This window comes from Eretmochelys imbricata, chromosome 1 (assembly GCF_965152235.1).
Source record: "Eretmochelys imbricata isolate rEreImb1 chromosome 1, rEreImb1.hap1, whole genome shotgun sequence".
NCBI classification, from domain to species: Eukaryota; Metazoa; Chordata; order Testudines; family Cheloniidae; genus Eretmochelys; species Eretmochelys imbricata.
Genome location: NC_135572.1, coordinates 216,865,647 through 216,884,624, shown reverse-complemented (window position 1 = coordinate 216,884,624; position 18,978 = coordinate 216,865,647). Strand labels below are relative to the sequence as shown.

Genomic DNA, 18,978 nt, shown 5'->3' with positions numbered 1-18,978 from the left:
CTAAAGGCAAGATCTCACGTTGCAAGAGGCAGACTGATGGCTGAAAAGTGCCCAATGAGAGGAAGCTGTGAAGCCACACTTAACAGAAATAACTTTTTTTTAAACCTCCCCTAGACTCATCATGCTGTGTGTGTGTGTGTGTCTGTGTGTCTGTGGAGGCAGGTGAGATTAATGCAGGATACAACCTACTCTGTTAAGCAACTGTTTCCAACACTCAGACAGAATTTTATCACCAATGGCAAACCAGGTCACACACACAGATGTAAAGATTTTACCCAGGGAAAGAGCATGTATTGCTCCTCCGACTTCGAATCCAGGTAAAATATTCTTAATAGTTATCAGATTCATATTTGCATGTTGTCTTTTCTTTAAAAAATGTCATTTCAAAAAGCTTTAAATAATTGTCATGACATTTTGCCAGTGAAGGCAATGTATTTGAGGACAAAATTGCACACACATTGTGCCTGATCCTTAGAAGATATCAATCCGCAAAGCTTTATTGAAATCAGTGTTGTCATGCTCATTTACCCTCTTTGAGGATCTGGCCCAGTGTTGCTAATAACAGAATAAAATATACTTTTAGCTAAATTATAAATTAGCAGAACAATAGTTTATTTTTTTAAATGTCTTTGTCTGATCAGAGGGTTACTATGGCTTAAGTAAGCCATGATCTGATCTGAATTAGCTAGCCTGAGAGGCCAATTATTGCATTTGACCAATGTGCTAATTCTGGCAAAATGGTTGCAAATAATTCCCCCGAAATCACAAAAGACAGTTGAAAGTTCAGCCACTGCTGCTGCAAGGAAGGCATCAGATGGACCCATTTGTCCACAGTTCTTTTATATTTGGTTTCTAAATAATGACTTTCCTGTAACCAAACTATCAAATCTGTAAACACATCATACGCTTATCATAGAAGACAAAAGTTTAAGTGGATATTAGGGGAAAAGAGCTGACTTTGACAATATTTCTTTGTGAATAATATTCCCAGGAGTTGAAAACAATTGATGAATTCTTTCTTCAGTACATTTTGCAAAAATGATGGACCGCCACTAACCTATGTTACAATGATTAAAAGTAAATATGAAATACATAGTGTTCAGAGTAAGTTGGCTAGTTCATAATGTTTTCAGGGTACAATAGCTATTAATTAATTATATTTGCAACCAATGATGTCATCATTTTACAGTCTGTATTATTAGAATAAATAATATATTTACTATCTACTTTGATTCTTGATTGTTGAGCTGTGATTTAATGTAACTGAATGGTAGAAACAATATTTTGATATATATTTCCAAAAACTATTTCTCATCATTTAAATTTCATTTCATTTATTTATCTTAATTGCATTTACAATTAGAATAGTGATAATATATGCTACAGGGCTAGGTTATTATTATTACTCTGACTGCCTATATATCGTAAGCCATTGAATTTCAACCAGTTACTCCTCTACGGGGCTGAATAACTCCTTGTCTACCAAAAGGCGTCCAGTTTTGATATGAAGAAAGAGATGGAGAACCTACGACTTCCATCAGTAGATTGTTCTAGTGATTAATTGCCCTCACTGTTACAAAAAATTGGGCCTTATTTCTAATTTAACTTTTTCTGGCTTCAGCTTCCAGCCATTGGTTCTTGTTATGCCTTTCTTTTCTAAATTAAGGAGCCCTTTAATATTTTCTTCCTATAAAGGTTCTTACACATTGTAATCAAGTCACCTCTCAGTCTTCTTTGTGAGAAGGAGAACAGATAGAGCTCTTTAAGTTTTTAATTGTAAGGCATTTTCTCCAGCCCTTTAATCATTTTTGTGGCTCTTCTCTGCATCCTCTACAATTTTTCAATAGCCTTTTTGTAATGCGGACACCAGAACTAGATGCAGTATTCCAATGGTGATTTTCCCAATCCCGTACTCAGAGGTAAAGTCACCTCCTTATTCCTACTCAATACTCCCCAGTTTATACATGCAAGGATAGTATTTGTCCTTTTTCCCACTGCATTGCACTGGGATCTCATACTGAGTTGCTTGTGTACTGACCCCTAAATCCTTTTCAAAATTGCTGTGTGGGTATGGCCTATATTCTTTGTTCCTAGATTTATGAACTTGCATTTGAGTATACTAAAACACATTTTGTTTGCATGGGTCTATTTTACCAAGCAATCCAGATCACTCTGTATCACTGCTTCATCATTATTTACCATTCCCTCAATTTTACTTCTAAGTCATTGATAAAAATATTGAATAGAGTCAGGCCTAGTGCCAATCTTGCAGAACACCTCCATTTGATGGTCATTCTCCATTTACAACTACTTTTAGAGATCTTTCTCTTAACCAATTCTGAATCCATTTAATATATGCTAATATTTGAATCAGAATGTGTGCTACTAAGTTCCATTATTCCTACCCTAAAGTTTTAATATTTTGGCTGACAATTGGTACACAAAAAGAAAAGGAGTACTTGTGGCACCTTAGAGACTAACCACTTTATTTGATCATAAGCTTTCGTGAGCTACAGCTCACTGGCTGTAGCTCACAAAAGCTTATGCTCAAATAAATTGGGTAGTCTCTAAGGTGCCACAAGTACTCCTTTTCTTTTTGCGAATTCAGACTAACATGGCTGCTACTCTGAAACCTGTCATTTGGTACACAAGCTCTCAGTCAAGGTGGAAATTTTTCTGAAAGTTTCAAAAAAAACCCAAGAGGTGAGATCTTTAAGTGCAAAAAAGGTGGAAGAAAATGGAGATTTTCTGCAAACAAATGTTTTAAACACCTCTTGTGACTCAGTAGAAAATGGAGGAAACCTGACATTTGGAAGGGACATAGTTGTTTGATGAAAATTGGTTTTGGTTTGCCCAAGTTATGTGGGGTTTAAAAAATGTGTTCTGCATGCATGGTGTTTTATGCTATATGATCATCCAAAGTGCGGAAGGGTTCTAGTGAGGTGCCCCGAAGTTCTGTTCTTGGCACAGTGCTATTCAATATATTTGTCAATGATCTGGGAGAAAACATAAAATCATTCCTGGTAAAGGTTGCAAATGACACATATTTGGGGAGTGGTGATAATAACTGTCCTCATCATTAAAAACTGATCTGGATCACTTGATAAGATGGATGCATTTGAACAATGTGGTCAATAGCCTAAAAGATATTTAGGAGTTTCTAATTCCCATTGAAATCTGTCGGAATTAGGCACCTAAATACCTTTATCTGGGCTCATTTTTTTAGTACAGTCAAATACAAAGTCATACATCTGGGAACAAATAATGTAGTTCACCCTTCAGGATGAGGAACTGTATCCTGGAAGGCAGTGACTCTGAGAAAGACTTATGCGGGTAATGGTAGATAACCAGCTGAACATGAGCACCCAGTGAGATGCTGTGGCTAAGAGGACCAATACTATTCAGGGGAATGTTGAGTAGAAGTTGGGAAGTAATATTATCTCTTTTTACAGCATTGGTAAGACCATTACTGGAATACAATGTCCAGTTCTGGTGTCCACATTTTAAGAAGAATGTTGAAAAATTAGAAAGTGTTAACAAAAGAACTACAAGAATAATCTGAGGTCTGGAAATCCTGCCTTACGGTGAAACACTTAGAAAGTTCAATCTACTTAGTTTATGCAAGAAAAGGCTAAGACATGACTTGATCATGGTATACAAGTACATGGGGAGAAGATTTCTGACAATAGACGGTGCTTTATTGGAGCGGACAAGGGCATAATAAGATCCAATGGCTTAAAGTTTAAGCTGGTTAAATTGAAACCAGAAATAATGTGCAGATTTTAAACAGTGAGGGTGTTAACCATTGAAAAAATTTACCAAGAGCTGTGGTGGATTTTCCATCACTTGAAGTCTCTAGCTCTCTGGATGTCTTTCTAAAAATATGCTAGCTCAACCACAAGATATGGGCTTTGATACAGGAATTAATATGTGAAATTATATGGCCAGTGTTACATAGGAGATGAGCCTAGATGATCATAATGCTACCTTCTGGTCTAAAAATCTATGAATCTACAAAACTAAGGATCTGCCAAAGTTGCATTGACACTCCGCATGTTTGTGTATATACACTGAGTGGAAATTTCCATTTAATAGAAAAAAAAATCTCTGTACTCCATTGGATTTGCAGATACATGTATAACAAAGTTGAGTAGAATTTCACTTTTAATATGTGGCATATGATCTGTGAAGATCTGAATCTAGTGAGATAGGGCTCTTTTCTATGTCACATAAGGGTATGTTTGCAGCAGGTAGAATTCAGGTTGCAGGGATAACCTGGACTTTGCCATCTGCTGATTTCTGAGGACTTTGCATTCTAACTTCAATGTTCGTTTATGTAAATACCTTTAAATACAGGCAACGAACTTATTTGGGAAAAATTCTGTGTCCATGATACAGAGTCACTTTTTTCATACAGCCAGATAAGTTGTGTTTAATATTTAAAAAAAGTAATGTGTATTTATTTGGGGGTGGAGGGAATTTTTTTTATATTGACAGGTTTTTCTAAGTCAATATGGTTAAATGAGTTTTCCTATTTATACAGCAACTGAATTTTAAAATTTACAAGCCTCCATTATTTCTTTACCATAAAACAATATTCAGATTTTAAATAAAAAATATATTTGAACAATGTCTTCCTGCAAACACTATCAGAGGTATCTCTCTGTACAATAATTATATCTGTATAATTTTTCTGGGACCAATAGCATTTGAAAACTTTTTTTAAGAAAAAATACTTAATTACAGTTATATATAATAAATATAAATGTGCATATTTCCTATATTTTATTGGACTAATCAGTGAAGAAAGAATAAAGCAAACAGCAAAATGTCTGTACACCCACTGAGTCACAACACAGGGGACCTAAAAGCATAGATGTGCCTCATTTATTAACCATTTCCCCAATATTTTTCTTGTGATATTTACCTTTGTAAAAAGTTTGAATAGTTCAGACTGAACACTCTACAGATCAAGTGTGCTCGGATGTTTTTTCTAACAGCTAGACTGCTTATCTGACGGTCATGCATCATTACCTTTCCTTCTCATGCAGCATTACCAGTTCTGCTGACCAAATTCTGCCCTCGGCAACACTTGTGCACTCACATTATAGTCAACGGTTTTCACATGTGTAATTAATTGGAATTAGTTAACTATTCTCTTGATGTTACACAGAAAGGAATAAACAGCAGGAACCTCCCTCTGAGTTGTGTTGGCTCTGCAAAAAACAAGAGGAATTTATCTTGTCATCAACCAGCATTTTTTATTCAGAAGTGGAATCACACTTTAAATTCACAGTATTCTTATAAAAAACATGAACTACCCATGACAGCAGCAACACAAGCCTCATCTTATATCTCACCCTTTGCTGAGTGGAGCAAAGATGCAAATATTATCCTCTGTAAAACTAGGGAGATGTTTTATCAAGGTAACATCTGGTGTCCCAGCAAAAATCGTAAAATAATGATTAATAACTGAGGTACACGCATGCTTTAAAGTTGAGTTATTTTGGCTACCATTTTAATCTCCTGCTTAAGTTTCAGCAGCTAATATCTCAGGCGACTCTACAGTTAGGGTCTGATGCTACATAACATTTTATAGTTACAGTTTCAAGTTGTAAGTGTACATATTTATTGGTTCTTTTCAAGATAGTTGCCACCAAATCCAGGTCTGAATTGGAATGTAGGGAGAGGGCGGGGAGCTGGGACAAGGCGCAAAGCAAAAAGGTACCGAGATCACCCCATGATAAGATTTGATATCTCTTGGTCTACATGGATTGGAAGCAAATGCTTTACATATACTATCTGAAAACTGGATTAAAGAAGTAACAAATTTAAACTCATTATTTATGATATCATGGGCTAATCACATGTTTGTTGGTATTGAATTTTCCTGGACAGGACCTAATATTAGAGCTAGCTGAAAACATGTATTTTGTTTCCACAAAAGATTTCAAAGAAAAAAAAAACCTTTTTTGTCAAAATGTTTTGCAATTTTGGTGGGGGGGGGGGTTTGCTGGCAAAAAAAGAAAAATATTTAGTTTTGTGTGGTTCATTTTTTTTTTTTTGACAAAAACTGAAATGTCAGAAACCCATTTCTCACTGAAAAATGTTTTGACAATCAGTGTTTGACCACCTCTACCTAATCTATCCGGTCCGTGACATTGGATCAGTGTAATATTCAGTGTCTAATATCCACTAGTGACATAGCCCTGCACACAGGTTGGTGCATAACAACCAGGAGTAGCCCGGGGAGCTATGATTTCTCACAGACACTTCTCTGAGGCACAATTCCCTCTCTGCTTCTCCCTTGCTCCAAGGGGGTGGTAATTTTATGTTGGCATATATCAGCACAATTTGTGACTCCCCCTGAGTTGACTCAGCTATGTCAGCCAGTTTGTTGTGGGCAGAGTCAAGGATCCACCCATTCTCCCCCTCTCCCCTCCCACACACACACACACTCCACCCATTCTCCCCCTCTCCCCTCACACACACACACACTACTTATCCACCTGTTCCAAGATTCAGATAGTTCATGCAGCAGTGTAAGGCAGATTCTTACTCTCCCCATTGCTCCTCTGCTTAGACGTGTAGTCTCAGGTATAATCTAGCCTATTGTTTCTAGCAGTAATGAAGCTGAGCCAGCACCTTGGGGAACATATGCACTTTGCAGATAGACTGATTCTTGTAATGATGTCTCTGTGTAATGGTTCTCACATTCAACATTGTCAGCATTTCCTTGCTCCTTACAGAGATCACATATGCTGAACTGCGTGTGCATCGTAAATCTGAAAGGACCAGCAGATCAGAGACTTCCCCTTCTGGTACTGTGGGTATTTGTTGGGGTGGCATTTTTAGTTATTAGAGATTTATTCTTTATTATGTTAGAAAACTGTGAAAACAATACTGCTGAGAATCGCTAAATTATAAATCATGTATAGAAATTATTTCAACATTTTAAATGGTGACTTTTCTATTCACTGGCTTATTGAGCCCTACAACAGCTCTGTGGTGAACGCAGTTTCAAAAAAAAAGGAGTACTTGTGTCACCTTAGAGACTAACCAATTTATTTGAGTCTCTAAGTCTCTAAGGTGCCACAAGTACTCCTTTTCTTTTTGTGAATACAGATTAACATGGCTGTTACTCTGAAACCTGTCATTATGCAGTTTCAAAAGTAGTTTAAACTGGCATTTTCTGATTTTCTGAAATTCTTTTGTGCTCTGTTTCTGAAATTTGGGAGGAGGGAAGTGCCTTAAAATAAAACTGATTTTTAATGAGAACATTCACAAATTAATCAACATAATGTATTGGACTGGGGTTTGGTTTACTGCCGTTCAGACTCTAGGCATCTAAGCACCTTGTTTATTATGAAACCTTATCTAAGTCACAACTCATTTGCTCCATTGCAGCAAATCCCAGTGTGTGATTGGCCACAGTTACCCTGGTGAGACCATCTTATATGCAGAGTTTCACCTACTATTTGTATTGTAAGCCATCTTTACCCCACCTCCTTGTTCTGAACAGCACTGAGCGCAGGTCAGATGGCCCATAGAATACTTTAAACTGAACTCAGAGTGAACATTATGAGAATACTACATTGTGACACTGTATGGAGGCAGGGTTAGAGATCTGGTGGTTATCTGAGTGTGACTCTGTGGCTTATTGTGGGAATGCAACCTCAACCCTGAATTTCCTGGGTTTCTAATCTTTGGGTTTGTGTTATAACTAGAACACTCTTGTAAGGTGGACAAACTGTGACAGGGTGTATTCGGTCATTGTGGCTCCCTGCTGAGTCCACCACAGTCCTACTACCCCTGACCCGCAAGAAGTAGCAAGCTGGGAGAAGATCAGCAGTGAAGGTGACTCCTACAAGCTTTCCTAGAGAGGACTCTCTGAAGCAGCCATTTTGGAAACCACAGAGACCTGGTCCTCCAAGGGCAAAAGGGGCTAGCAATAGCCAATCAGGGGCCATGCTGGCCCAAATAAAAAAGGGCTGCCTGGCTTTAGCAGTTTAGCTCCTGGCTGGGAGTGGAGGAGGGAAGAAGGGGGTTTGTACCTGGCTGGAGTAACCAGCAATCAGACAGCATTCATGCTGGGCTGAATTTCCATAGCTGGGATCACAGGGGGAGAAGGACATGGGGATGCTGGGCCTAAGACAAGGCTGGAGATAAAGGGGCCAGGTGGAAAGAGGCCCAAGGAAACAGCAGGGAAGGACTGAGGGAAGTGATATATGGCTGCTGGTTGTAGGATCCCTGGGCTGGAAACCAGAGCAGTGGGTGGCCTGGGTTCCTCCACCAGCCACAGGTAAAGTAGTGAAAGACCCAAGAAGGGGGCAGGGCTTAGTTGCAAGCCTGAACAATTTAAAGGGCCCAGAACCAGGTTGAAGATCCTAGTGAGGGCAAATAGCCTGTTTGTTTACTAGAATCTTTAATACCCCACAAGGGGTTCATTTCAATTTTGTGACTTGGCCAGAGGGCCAAACCACTGAAAACCCACCAAAGTTGTCCTGCAGCCTGCAGGGAGCACCAGGGGTGAGAAAAAGTTTGTGGTACCACACCAAGCTGCTCAGAGGTGCTCAAGAGGTGAGTGCCCCTTTAGAATCATAGAATATCAGGGTTGGAAGGGACCTCAGGAAGTCACCTAGTCCAACCTCCTGCTCAAAGCAAGACCAATCCCCCACTAAATCATCCCAGTCAGGGCTTTGTCAAGCCTGACCTTAAAAACCTCTAAGGAAGGAGATTCCACCACCTCCCTAGGTAACCACCTTCACTACCTTCCTAGTGAAAAAGTGCTTCACCACCTTCCTAGTGAAAAAGTTTTTCCTAATATCCAACCTAAACCTCCCCCACTGCAACTTGGGACCATTACTCCTTGTTCTGTCATCTGCTACCACTGAGAACAGTCTAGATCCATCCTCCTTGGAAGCCCCTTTCAGGTAGTTGAAAGCAGCTATCAAATCCCCCCTCATTCTTCTCTTCTGCAGACTAAATAATCCCAGTTCCCTCAGCCTCTCCTCATAAATCATGTGCTCCAGCCCCCTCATCATTTTTGTTGTCCTCTGATGGACTCTTTCCAATTTTTCCACATCCTTCTTGTAGCATGGGGTCCAAAACTGGACACAGTACTCCAGATGAGGCCTCACCAAGGCTGAATAGAGGGGAATGATCACATTCCTCAATCTGCTGGCAATGCTCCTATTTATACAGCCCCAAATGCCGTTAGCCTTCTTGGCAACAAGGGCACGCTGTTGACTTATATCCAGCTTCTCATCCTTTTCTGCAGAACTGCTGCCTAGCCACTCAGTCCCTTGTCTGTAGCAGTGCATGGGATTCTTCGATCCTACGTGCAGGACTCTCAATGCTCTGATATGAACCTTCAACCTCAACTTCACTTTAACAAAGACTTTGTTGTGGGACCATGTCATAAATATAAAGGGAAGGGTAAACCCCTTTGAAATCCCTCCTGGCCAGGGGAAAGCTCCTCTCACCTGTAAAGGGTTAAGAAGCTAAAGGTAACCTCGCTGGCACCTGACCAAAATGACCAATGAGGAGACAAGATACTTTCAAAAGCTGGGAGGAGGGAGAGAAACAAAGGGTCTGTGTCTGTCTGTATGCTGGTCTTGGCCAGGGATAGACCAGGAATGGAGTCTTAGAACTTTTAGTAAGTAATCTAGCTAGGTATGTGTTAGATTATGATTTCTTTAAATGGCTGAGAAAAGAATTGTGCTGAATAGAATAACTATTTCTGTCTGTGTATCTTTTTTGTAACTTAAGGTTTTGCCTAGAGGGGTTCTCTATGTTTTCTAATCTAATTACCCTGTAAGATATCTACCATCCTGATTTTACAGGGGGGATTTCTTCATTTCTATTTACTTCTATTTTCTATTAAAAGTCTTCTTGTAAAAAACTGAATGTTTTTTCATTGTTCTCAGATCCAAGGGTTTGGGTCTGTGGTCACCTATGCAAATTGGTGAGGCTTTTTATCCAACATTTCCCAGGAAAGGGGGGGTGCAAGTGTTGGGAGGATTGTTCATTGTTCTTAAGATCCAAGGGTCTGGGTCTGTAGTCACCTAGGCAAATTGGTGAGGCTTTTTACCAAACCTTGTCCAGGAAGTGGGGTGCAGGGTTTTGGGAAGTATTTTGGGGGGAAAGACGCGTCCAAACAGCTCTTCCCCAGTAACCAGTATTAGTTTGGTGGTGGTAGCGGCCATTCCAAGGACAACGGGTGGAATACTTTGTACCTTGGGGAAGTTTTGACCTAAGCTGGTAAAGATAAGCTTAGGAGGTTTTTCATGCAGGTCCCCACATCTGTACCCTAGAGTTCGGAGTGGGGGAGGAACCTTGACATGGTGGCATAGTGGTGGGATTAACCTGAAATCATTTTGAGATCCAGTTGAGATTTTTTGAACTAGAAATACAGATTTTAAAAAGAAATTATTTTTTCCTTTGGAAAGGAAGTCCAGAAAGCAATTGAAACTGAAAGCAGATTGTTTTTTCTCTGCTTTGTGGCCAAGCAGAGACAAAAGGGGATTATCTTGTGAATTGCAGGTTTTCTTTGCCTGGAGGCAGGGTACTTAACTCCTGCAGGGAAATTCACAGTCTTCCAACCCAGAGGTTTTTTTTTTTTTTTTTTTCTTTTCTTCCTAAAAGTAAATAGGGGGTGTGTGTTCTACCCATTTGCTTTTTCTTTGGGCTGGATAAGCAGGTTTCCAAGTAGTTGGAGGTTTTTTGCTTTAAGTTGGGCCCAGAGCAGAGACAAGGGAATTGTCTTTTTCTGTAGGCTGACAATCACTATCAGAGAATAGGTATTCTATTCCAGCACAGCAAAATTTTACAGCCAAGTTTTGTTTGTTTATTTCTAAACCTCGGGTGTAAAGTTAGTTAAAAACAGAGAGGTTAGAATGACCAAATCCTCAGCTCGACTACAGCTGGAATTAGCCAAATTTCAGGCTGAGGAAAGACAAAGGGAACATGAAAGACAGATAGAACTCATGCGGCTGGAGAAGGAGGTACAGGAGGCTGCCCACAAGAGGGAAATGGAGGCAAGGAAGCATGTGGAGGAGGAGAAGGAAAAAGAGAGGAAGCATGTGGAGGAGGAGAAGGAAAAAGAGAGGAAGCATGTGGAGGAGGAGAAGGAAAAAGAGAGGAAGCATGTGGAGGAGGTGGAGAGGATAAAGGCTCAGCAGAATATACCAACAAACCCTAGCAATCCTTCTCCAGGTACCACTTCCCATCCCAGAAAGTTCCCCACCTACAAGGCAGGTGATGATACTGAGGCCTTCTTAGAAAACTTCAAAAGGGCCTGCCTTAGGTACAACATCTCTACTGACCAATACATGGTAGAGCTGAGGCCGCAGCTCAGTGGACCCTTAGCTGAGGTGGCAGCTGAAATGCCTAAAGAACACATGAACAAGTATGAACTGTTTAAATCCAAGGCGAGAGTCAGAATGGGGATAACACCCGAGCAGTCTCGTCGGAGGTTCAGAGCCCTAAGGTGGAAACCAGACATGTCATTTACCCGACATGCCTACCACATTGTGAAACATTGGGATGCCTGGATATCAGGAGCAAGTGTTGAATCTCCAGTAAATTTGCCCTTCCTAATGCAAATGGAACAATTCTTAGAGGGTGTTCCTGAGGAAATAGAAGGATACATCCTAGATGGGAAACCCAAAACTGTAATCGAGGCAGGAGAGATTGGAGCCAGATGGGTGGAGGTGGCAGAGAAGAAGAAAACTGGTCGCAGTTGGAGTGGAGACCAGAAGGGACCACCCCAGACCACACCCTATTACCGGGGGCCGCCCAAGCCCCACCTACCTCCCAAAGAACCCTCCAGACCCCTTATCGTCCTGCCACCCTGTTCTCCAGCAACCCTCCTCGCCCCAGTGACCCGTCAGCTGGACGATGTTTTAAATGTAATGAGCTGGGGCATGTAAAGGCCAACTGCCCCAAGAACCCCAACAGATTACAGTTCATTGCACCGGAATCACACCAGAGGTCCACAGGCCCAGATACCTCCCAGATACCCTTGGAGCGGAGGGAAACTGAGTGTGGGCGGGAAGAAGGTCACCGCGTGGAGGGACACCGGAGCACAAGTGTCAGCTATCCATGCTTCCTTAGTGGACCCCAATTTAATCAACCCAGAGATCCAAGTGACGATTCAACCCTTCAAGTCCAACTCTTTCAATTTGCCTACAGCCAAGTTGCCTGTCCAGTACAAGGGCTGGTCAGGAACATGGACTTTTGCAGTCTATGATGATTATCCCATCCCCATGCTGTTGGGGGAAGATTTGGCCAATCATGTGAAGCAGGCCAAGAGGGTGGGAACGGTCATCCGCAGCCAGGCTAAACAAGCCGTGAGGCCTAGCTCTGTTCCGGAAACTTCTATCAGGGCCCAGTCAGAGGTGATGGACCTGGACCCCAGGCCAATGTCTGCAACAGCAGTAGTGGATCCAGTCCCAGAGACCCAGACGGAACCAGTCCCAGAACCGGAACCAGCCGAACAACCAACACCAGACCCTGTGTCAGCACTGAATCCAGTACTTGCAACCTCAACACCAGAGGGCCCCACCGAACCTGAACTGGCAGCAGCCGATAACCCTACACAAGAGGCTCAGCCGGAGCCTGAATCTCAACATAGTGCACCAGCGGAGAGCGGTTCACAGTCAACAGAAACAGCTCCATCCCCTATATCGCTTCCAGAGGGACCAAGCCTAGGTCCACAATCCAATGAGGAACTGATGTCCCCAGCATCAAGGGCACAGTTCCAGACCGAACAGGAAGCAGATGAAAGCCTCCAGAGAGCTTGGACGGCGGCACGGAGCAACCCACCGCCTCTCAGCTCTTCTAATCGATCCAGGTTTGTTGTAGAAAGAGGACTTTTATACAAGGAAACTCTTTCTGGTGGACACCAGGAAGACTGGCATCCTCAGAGACAGTTGGTAGTTCCAACTAAATACCGGGCCAAGCTCTTGAGCTTAGCCCATGATCACCCTAGTGGCCATGCTGGGGTGAACAGGACCAAAGACCGTTTGGGGGGATCATTCCACTGGGAGGGAATGGGCAAGGATGTTTCTACCTATGTCCAGTCTTGTGAGGTGTGCCAAAGAGTGGGAAAACCCCAAGACCAGGTCAAAGCCCCTTTACAACCACTCCCCATCATTGAAGTTCCATTTCAACGAGTAGCTGTGGATATTCTGGGTCCTTTTCCGAAAAAGACACCCAGAGGAAAGCAGTACATACTGACTTTCATGGATTTTGCCACCCGATGGCCGGAAGCAGTAGCTCTAAGCAACACCAGGGCTAAAAGTGTGTGCCAGGCACTAGCAGACATTTTTGCCAGGGTAGGTTGGCCCTCCGACATCCTCACAGATGCAGGGACTAATTTCCTGGCAGGAACTATGAAAAACCTTTGGGAAGCTCATGGGGTAAATCACTTGGTTGCCACTCCTTACCACCATCAAACAAATGGCATGGTGGAGAAGTTTAATGGAACTTTGGGGGCCATGATACGTAAATTCGTAAATGAGCACTCCAATGATTGGGACCTAGTGTTGCAGCAGTTGCTCTTTGCCTACAGAGCTGTACCACACCCCAGTTTAGGGTTTTCCCCATTTGAACTTGTATATGGCCGTGAGGTTAAGGGGCCATTGCAGTTGGTGAAGCAGCAATGGGAGGGATTTACACCTTCTCCAGGAACTAACATTCTGGACTTTGTAACCAACCTACAAAACACCCTCCGAACCTCTTTAGCCCTTGCTAGAGAAAACTTAGAGGATGCTCAAAAAGAGCAAAAAGCCTGGTATGATAAACATGCCAGAGAGCGTTCCTTCAGAGTAGGAGACCAGGTCATGGTCTTAAGGGCGCTCCAGGCCCATAAAATGGAAGCATCGTGGGAAGGGCCATTCATGGTCCAGGAGCGCCTGGGAGCTGTTAATTATCTCATAGCATTCCCCACCTCCAACCGAAAGCCTAAGGTGTACCATATTAATTCTCTAAAGCCCTTTTATTCCAGAGAATTAAAGGTTTGTCAGTTTACAGCCCAGGGAGAAGATGATGCTGAGTGGCCTGAAGGTGTCTACTACGAAGGGAAATGTGCTGGTGGTGTGGAAGAGGTGAACCTCTCCATGACCCTTGGGCGTATGCAGCGACAGCAGATCCAGGAGCTGTGCACTAGCTACGCGCCAACGTTCTCAGCCACCCCAGGACTGACTGAACGGGCATACCACTCCATTGACACAGGTAATGCTCACCCAATTAGGGTCCAACCTTACCGGGTGTCTCCTCAAGCTAAAACTGCTATAGAACGGGAGATCCAGGATATGTTACAGATGGGTGTAATCCGCCCCTCTGAAAGTGCATGGGCATCTCCAGTGGTTCTAGTTCCCAAACCAGATGGGGAAATACGTTTTTGCGTGGACTACCATAAGCTAAATGCTGTAACTCGCCCAGACAACTATCCAATGCCCCGCACAGATGAACTATTAGAGAAACTGGCCCAGTTCATCTCTACCTTGGACTTAACCAAGGGGTACTGGCAGGTACCGCTAGATGAATCTGCCAAGGAAAAGTCAGCCTTCATCACACATCTCGGGCTGTATGAATTTAATGTACTCCCTTTCGGGCTGCGAAATGCACCCGCCACTTTCCAAAGAGTTGTAGATGGTCTCCTAGCGGGATTAGGAGAATATGCAGTCGCCTACCTTGACGATGTGGCCATATTTTCGGATTCCTGGGCAGACCACCTGGAACATCTACAAAAAGTCCTTGAGCGCATAAGGGAGGCAGGACTAACTGTTAAGGCTAAGAAGCGTCAAATAGGCCTAAACAGAGTGACTTACCTTGGACACCAGGTGGGTCAAGGAACTGTCAGCCCCCTACAGGCCAAAGTGGATGCTATCCAAAAGTGGCCTGTCCCAAAGTCAAAGAAACAGGTTCAATCCTTCTTAGGCTTGGCCGGTTATTACAGACGATTTGTACCGCGCTACAGCCAAATCGCTGCCCCACTGACAGACCTAACCAAAAAGAAACAGCCAAATGCTGTTCAGTGGACCGGAAAGTGTCAGAAGGCCTTTAACAAGCTTAAAGCGACACTCATGTCTGACCCTGTACTAAGGGCCCCAGACTTTGACAAACCGTTCCTAGTAACCACAGATGCATCCGAGCGTGGTGTGGGAGCAGTTTTAATGCAGAAAGGACCTGATCAAGAATTCCACCCTGTAGTGTTTCTCAGCAAAAAACTGTCTGAGAGGGAAAGCAACTGGTCAGTCACTGAAAAAGAATGTTATGCCATTGTCTACGCTCTGGAAAAGCTACGCCCATATGTTTGGGGACGGCGTTTCCACCTGCAAACCGACCATGCTGCACTAAAGTGGCTTCACACCGTCAAGGAAACTAACAAAAAACTTCTTCGGTGGAGTTTAGCTCTCCAAGATTTTGATTTCGACATCCAACTCATCTCAGGAGCTTCTAACAAAGTGGCTGATGCACTCTCCCGTGAAAGTTTCCCAGAATCAACTGGTTAAAATCGTCCTTGAGATGTGGAAAATATTGTTAGTCTTTATGTACTTGGCAGTATATTTAGAGATGCATGTGTCTTATTAACTCTGTTTTTCCTAGAGCTCCAGGAAGAAATCCCAGCCAGTGTTTCACCCTAGCTGAGATTTGGGGGGGCGTGTCATAAATATAAAGGGAAGGGTAAACCCCTTTGAAATCCCTCCTGGCCAGGGGAAAGCTCCTCTCACCTGTAAAGGGTTAAGAAGCTAAAGGTAACCTCGCTGGCACCTGACCAAAATGACCAATGAGGAGACAAGATACTTTCAAAAGCTGGGAGGAGGGAGAGAAACAAAGGGTCTGTGTCTGTCTGTATGCTGGTCTTGGCCAGGGATAGACCAGGAATGGAGTCTTAGAACTTTTAGTAAGTAATCTAGCTAGGTATGTGTTAGATTATGATTTCTTTAAATGGCTGAGAAAAGAATTGTGCTGAATAGAATAACTATTTCTGTCTGTGTATCTTTTTTGTAACTTAAGGTTTTGCCTAGAGGGGTTCTCTATGTTTTCTAATCTAATTACCCTGTAAGATATCTACCATCCTGATTTTACAGGGGGGATTTCTTCATTTCTATTTACTTCTATTTTCTATTAAAAGTCTTCTTGTAAAAAACTGAATGTTTTTTCATTGTTCTCAGATCCAAGGGTTTGGGTCTGTGGTCACCTATGCAAATTGGTGAGGCTTTTTATCCAACATTTCCCAGGAAAGGGGGGGTGCAAGTGTTGGGAGGATTGTTCATTGTTCTTAAGATCCAAGGGTCTGGGTCTGTAGTCACCTAGGCAAATTGGTGAGGCTTTTTACCAAACCTTGTCCAGGAAGTGGGGTGCAGGGTTTTGGGAAGTATTTTGGGGGGAAAGACGCGTCCAAACAGCTCTTCCCCAGTAACCAGTATTAGTTTGGTGGTGGTAGCGGCCATTCCAAGGACAACGGGTGGAATACTTTGTACCTTGGGGAAGTTTTGACCTAAGCTGGTAAAGATAAGCTTAGGAGGTTTTTCATGCAGGTCCCCACATCTGTACCCTAGAGTTCAGAGTGGGGGAGGAACCTTGACAGACCATTATCCTTTCTATACAGTCATATGAACCAGTTTTCAGTCCAAATGACAGTGACCCCACAGCACATCCTTCTGAAGAAACAAGGGTCAGACATTAGGGGAGGAAACCTCCACAGTAAATCTTCATGGAGATTTTCCTGAGGTGTCCCATTGGTGGGATGGCACATTTACCCCCCTTGGGGAAAAAGAAGAGAATTCATTCCCCCAGAGCCCAGTACTCGATGCATATCTCAGGATCTCTCTCTGAGGCATAGGTTCAGGGTGTTCTGGTCCTTGTCCCCTCCTGTACATCATTCCCTAGTTCTCTGGATGAGTGGTTCTATCGGAGTGTCATTACTAGGACTTGCCTCAAAGAGCAGCGATTCACTCCAGAGGGGGCAACAGGAAGTGTGGTTCAACCTGGAGCTGTGTTACCTTTTTCAGGTAATCTGTGTGGCACTGGTGTGTGAACAATGTATCCCTCAGCCCTGCATCCAACTTGCCAAAGATCACAGTGGAACCCCAGTGCCACAGAAACAACTGATCCCTTCCCCTTCCCGCTACATGGAAGAAAGCTATGTGTGGATGGCCCCCATCATATAGGCTGAACGAATTTTCATGTAATATTTTATAATCTGTGACATTTACAGCATTCCCTTCCTCTGCCAATACTATGATCCTGTTATAGGAAGCAATTGAGTTCCTTGGGGTCCCAGTCATCCTGGGAAACATTCACTCCAAGGTCCTTCTCCCAGAGTCTGATTCTCTCCTATCCTGCCCTTTGTGTCTCCATTTACATCTGTGCAAAGTGGGTGTAAAATGCTAACAAATAAAGATGTTTCCTTTCACTTAGAAGTATTTTTAGACTGTCAATTTCTATCTCAGCACTTGGTTAGAAACTGTCCAATATCTGAAGCCAATGTGGCAACACTTGCACATGCTAGCAATGTGAGGGCTTAAATTGCAATTTCTTCCAAAGCAACTCTTTTGTTTTTCTTTTTTGCAGGTCCTGGCTCCCAGTGTTCAAGCTGGTTCTATGTTGCTCTAGTCCTGGGGCTTATCGCACTGATTTTCATGGCTGTGCTAATCACTATTTGTGAGTGCCACTTTCCAGATGACAACTTTTGCTTTATTCATGCAGCTATGTGCATGTTTAAACCTCACCAAAAGGATATTACATGTAAAAAATAACTGACATTAATGCAACATTATGGGTGACAAGTTAAACACATAAATCAGAAAATTAAAATATTAATGTTTCCACAGGGACATTTACTATTATTTCACATGCAGGATATTTATGAAGGTGAATAGTTAACAAAGCCTCAAGTACTCAGAGATACTGTATATGCGCTCTGTGGGGGATTTCAGTGACCTATTAGAAAATTAACTTTTGAATTTCTATATTCATAAGATTAAATTGCCAGCCTTGACTTTGTGACACTGGACCATAAGGTAGTTTTCTTTGTTTATTTTCCTTGGGCAGATCATTAGCTGGTGTAGACTCATAGACTTTAAGCCCAGAAGGGACCATCATGATCATCTAATCTGACGTCCTGCACATTGCAAGCCACAGAACCTCACCTACCCACTCCTGTAATAGACCCGCTAACTTCTGTCTGAGTTACTGTAGTTGTCAAATCATGACTTAAAGATTTCAGGTTACAGAGAATCCACCATTTACACTAGTTTAAACCTGCAAGTGACCCCATGCTGCAGAAGAAGGCAAAAAAACCTAGGGTCTCTGCCAATCTGACCCGGGGGAAAATTCCTTCCAGACCCCAAATATGGTGGTCAGTTAGACCCTGAGCGTGTGAGCAACACTCACCAGCCAGACACCTGGGAAAGAATTTGTTGTAGTAACTCAGAGCCCTCCCCATCTAGTGTCCCATCACCCACCATTGGAGATGTTTGCTGCTAGCAGTCACAGGTCGGCTACATGCCATTGTATGCAGTCCCATCATACCATCCCCTCCATAAACTTATCAAGTCCAGTCTTGAAGACAGTTAGGTTTTTTGCCCCCACTGCTCCCCTTGGAAGGCTGTTCCAGAACTTCACTCCTCTGATGGTTAGAAACCTTCATCTAATTTCATGCCTAAACTTGTTGATGGCCAGTTTATATCCATTTGTTCTTGTTTCCACATTGGTGCTGAACTCTCCTCTCCCTCCCTGGTATTTATCCCTCCAATATATTTATAGAGAGCAGTCATATCTCCCCTCAGCCTTCACGTGGTTAGGCTAAACAAGCCAAGCTCTTTGAGTCTCCTCTCATAAGGTAGGTTTTCCATTCCTCAGATCATCCTCGTAGCCATTCTCTGCACCTGAATAGCTCCAGCAAAGTATCCTTGTTCAACAAAGCACTTAAGCACATGCTTAACTTTAGACACATGCTTAAAT

General features: G+C 42.7%; 1 protein-coding gene across 1 annotated transcript in view; it reads left to right on the top strand.

The window, feature by feature from the left end:
* Window positions 1–217: 217 nt before the first annotated feature.
* The window catches only part of LOC144259186 (killer cell lectin-like receptor subfamily B member 1B allele C), a 30,767-nt gene continuing 12,006 nt past the window's right edge, over window positions 218–18,978 (top strand). Inside the window, exons 1-3 of the mRNA XM_077807366.1 lie at window positions 218–317; window positions 6,750–6,821; window positions 17,587–17,676. Of these exons, the coding sequence (XP_077663492.1) occupies window positions 236–317; window positions 6,750–6,821; window positions 17,587–17,676 (244 nt within the window). The 5' untranslated portion in view covers window positions 218–235. The remainder of the gene's footprint in view (window positions 318–6,749; window positions 6,822–17,586; window positions 17,677–18,978) is intronic.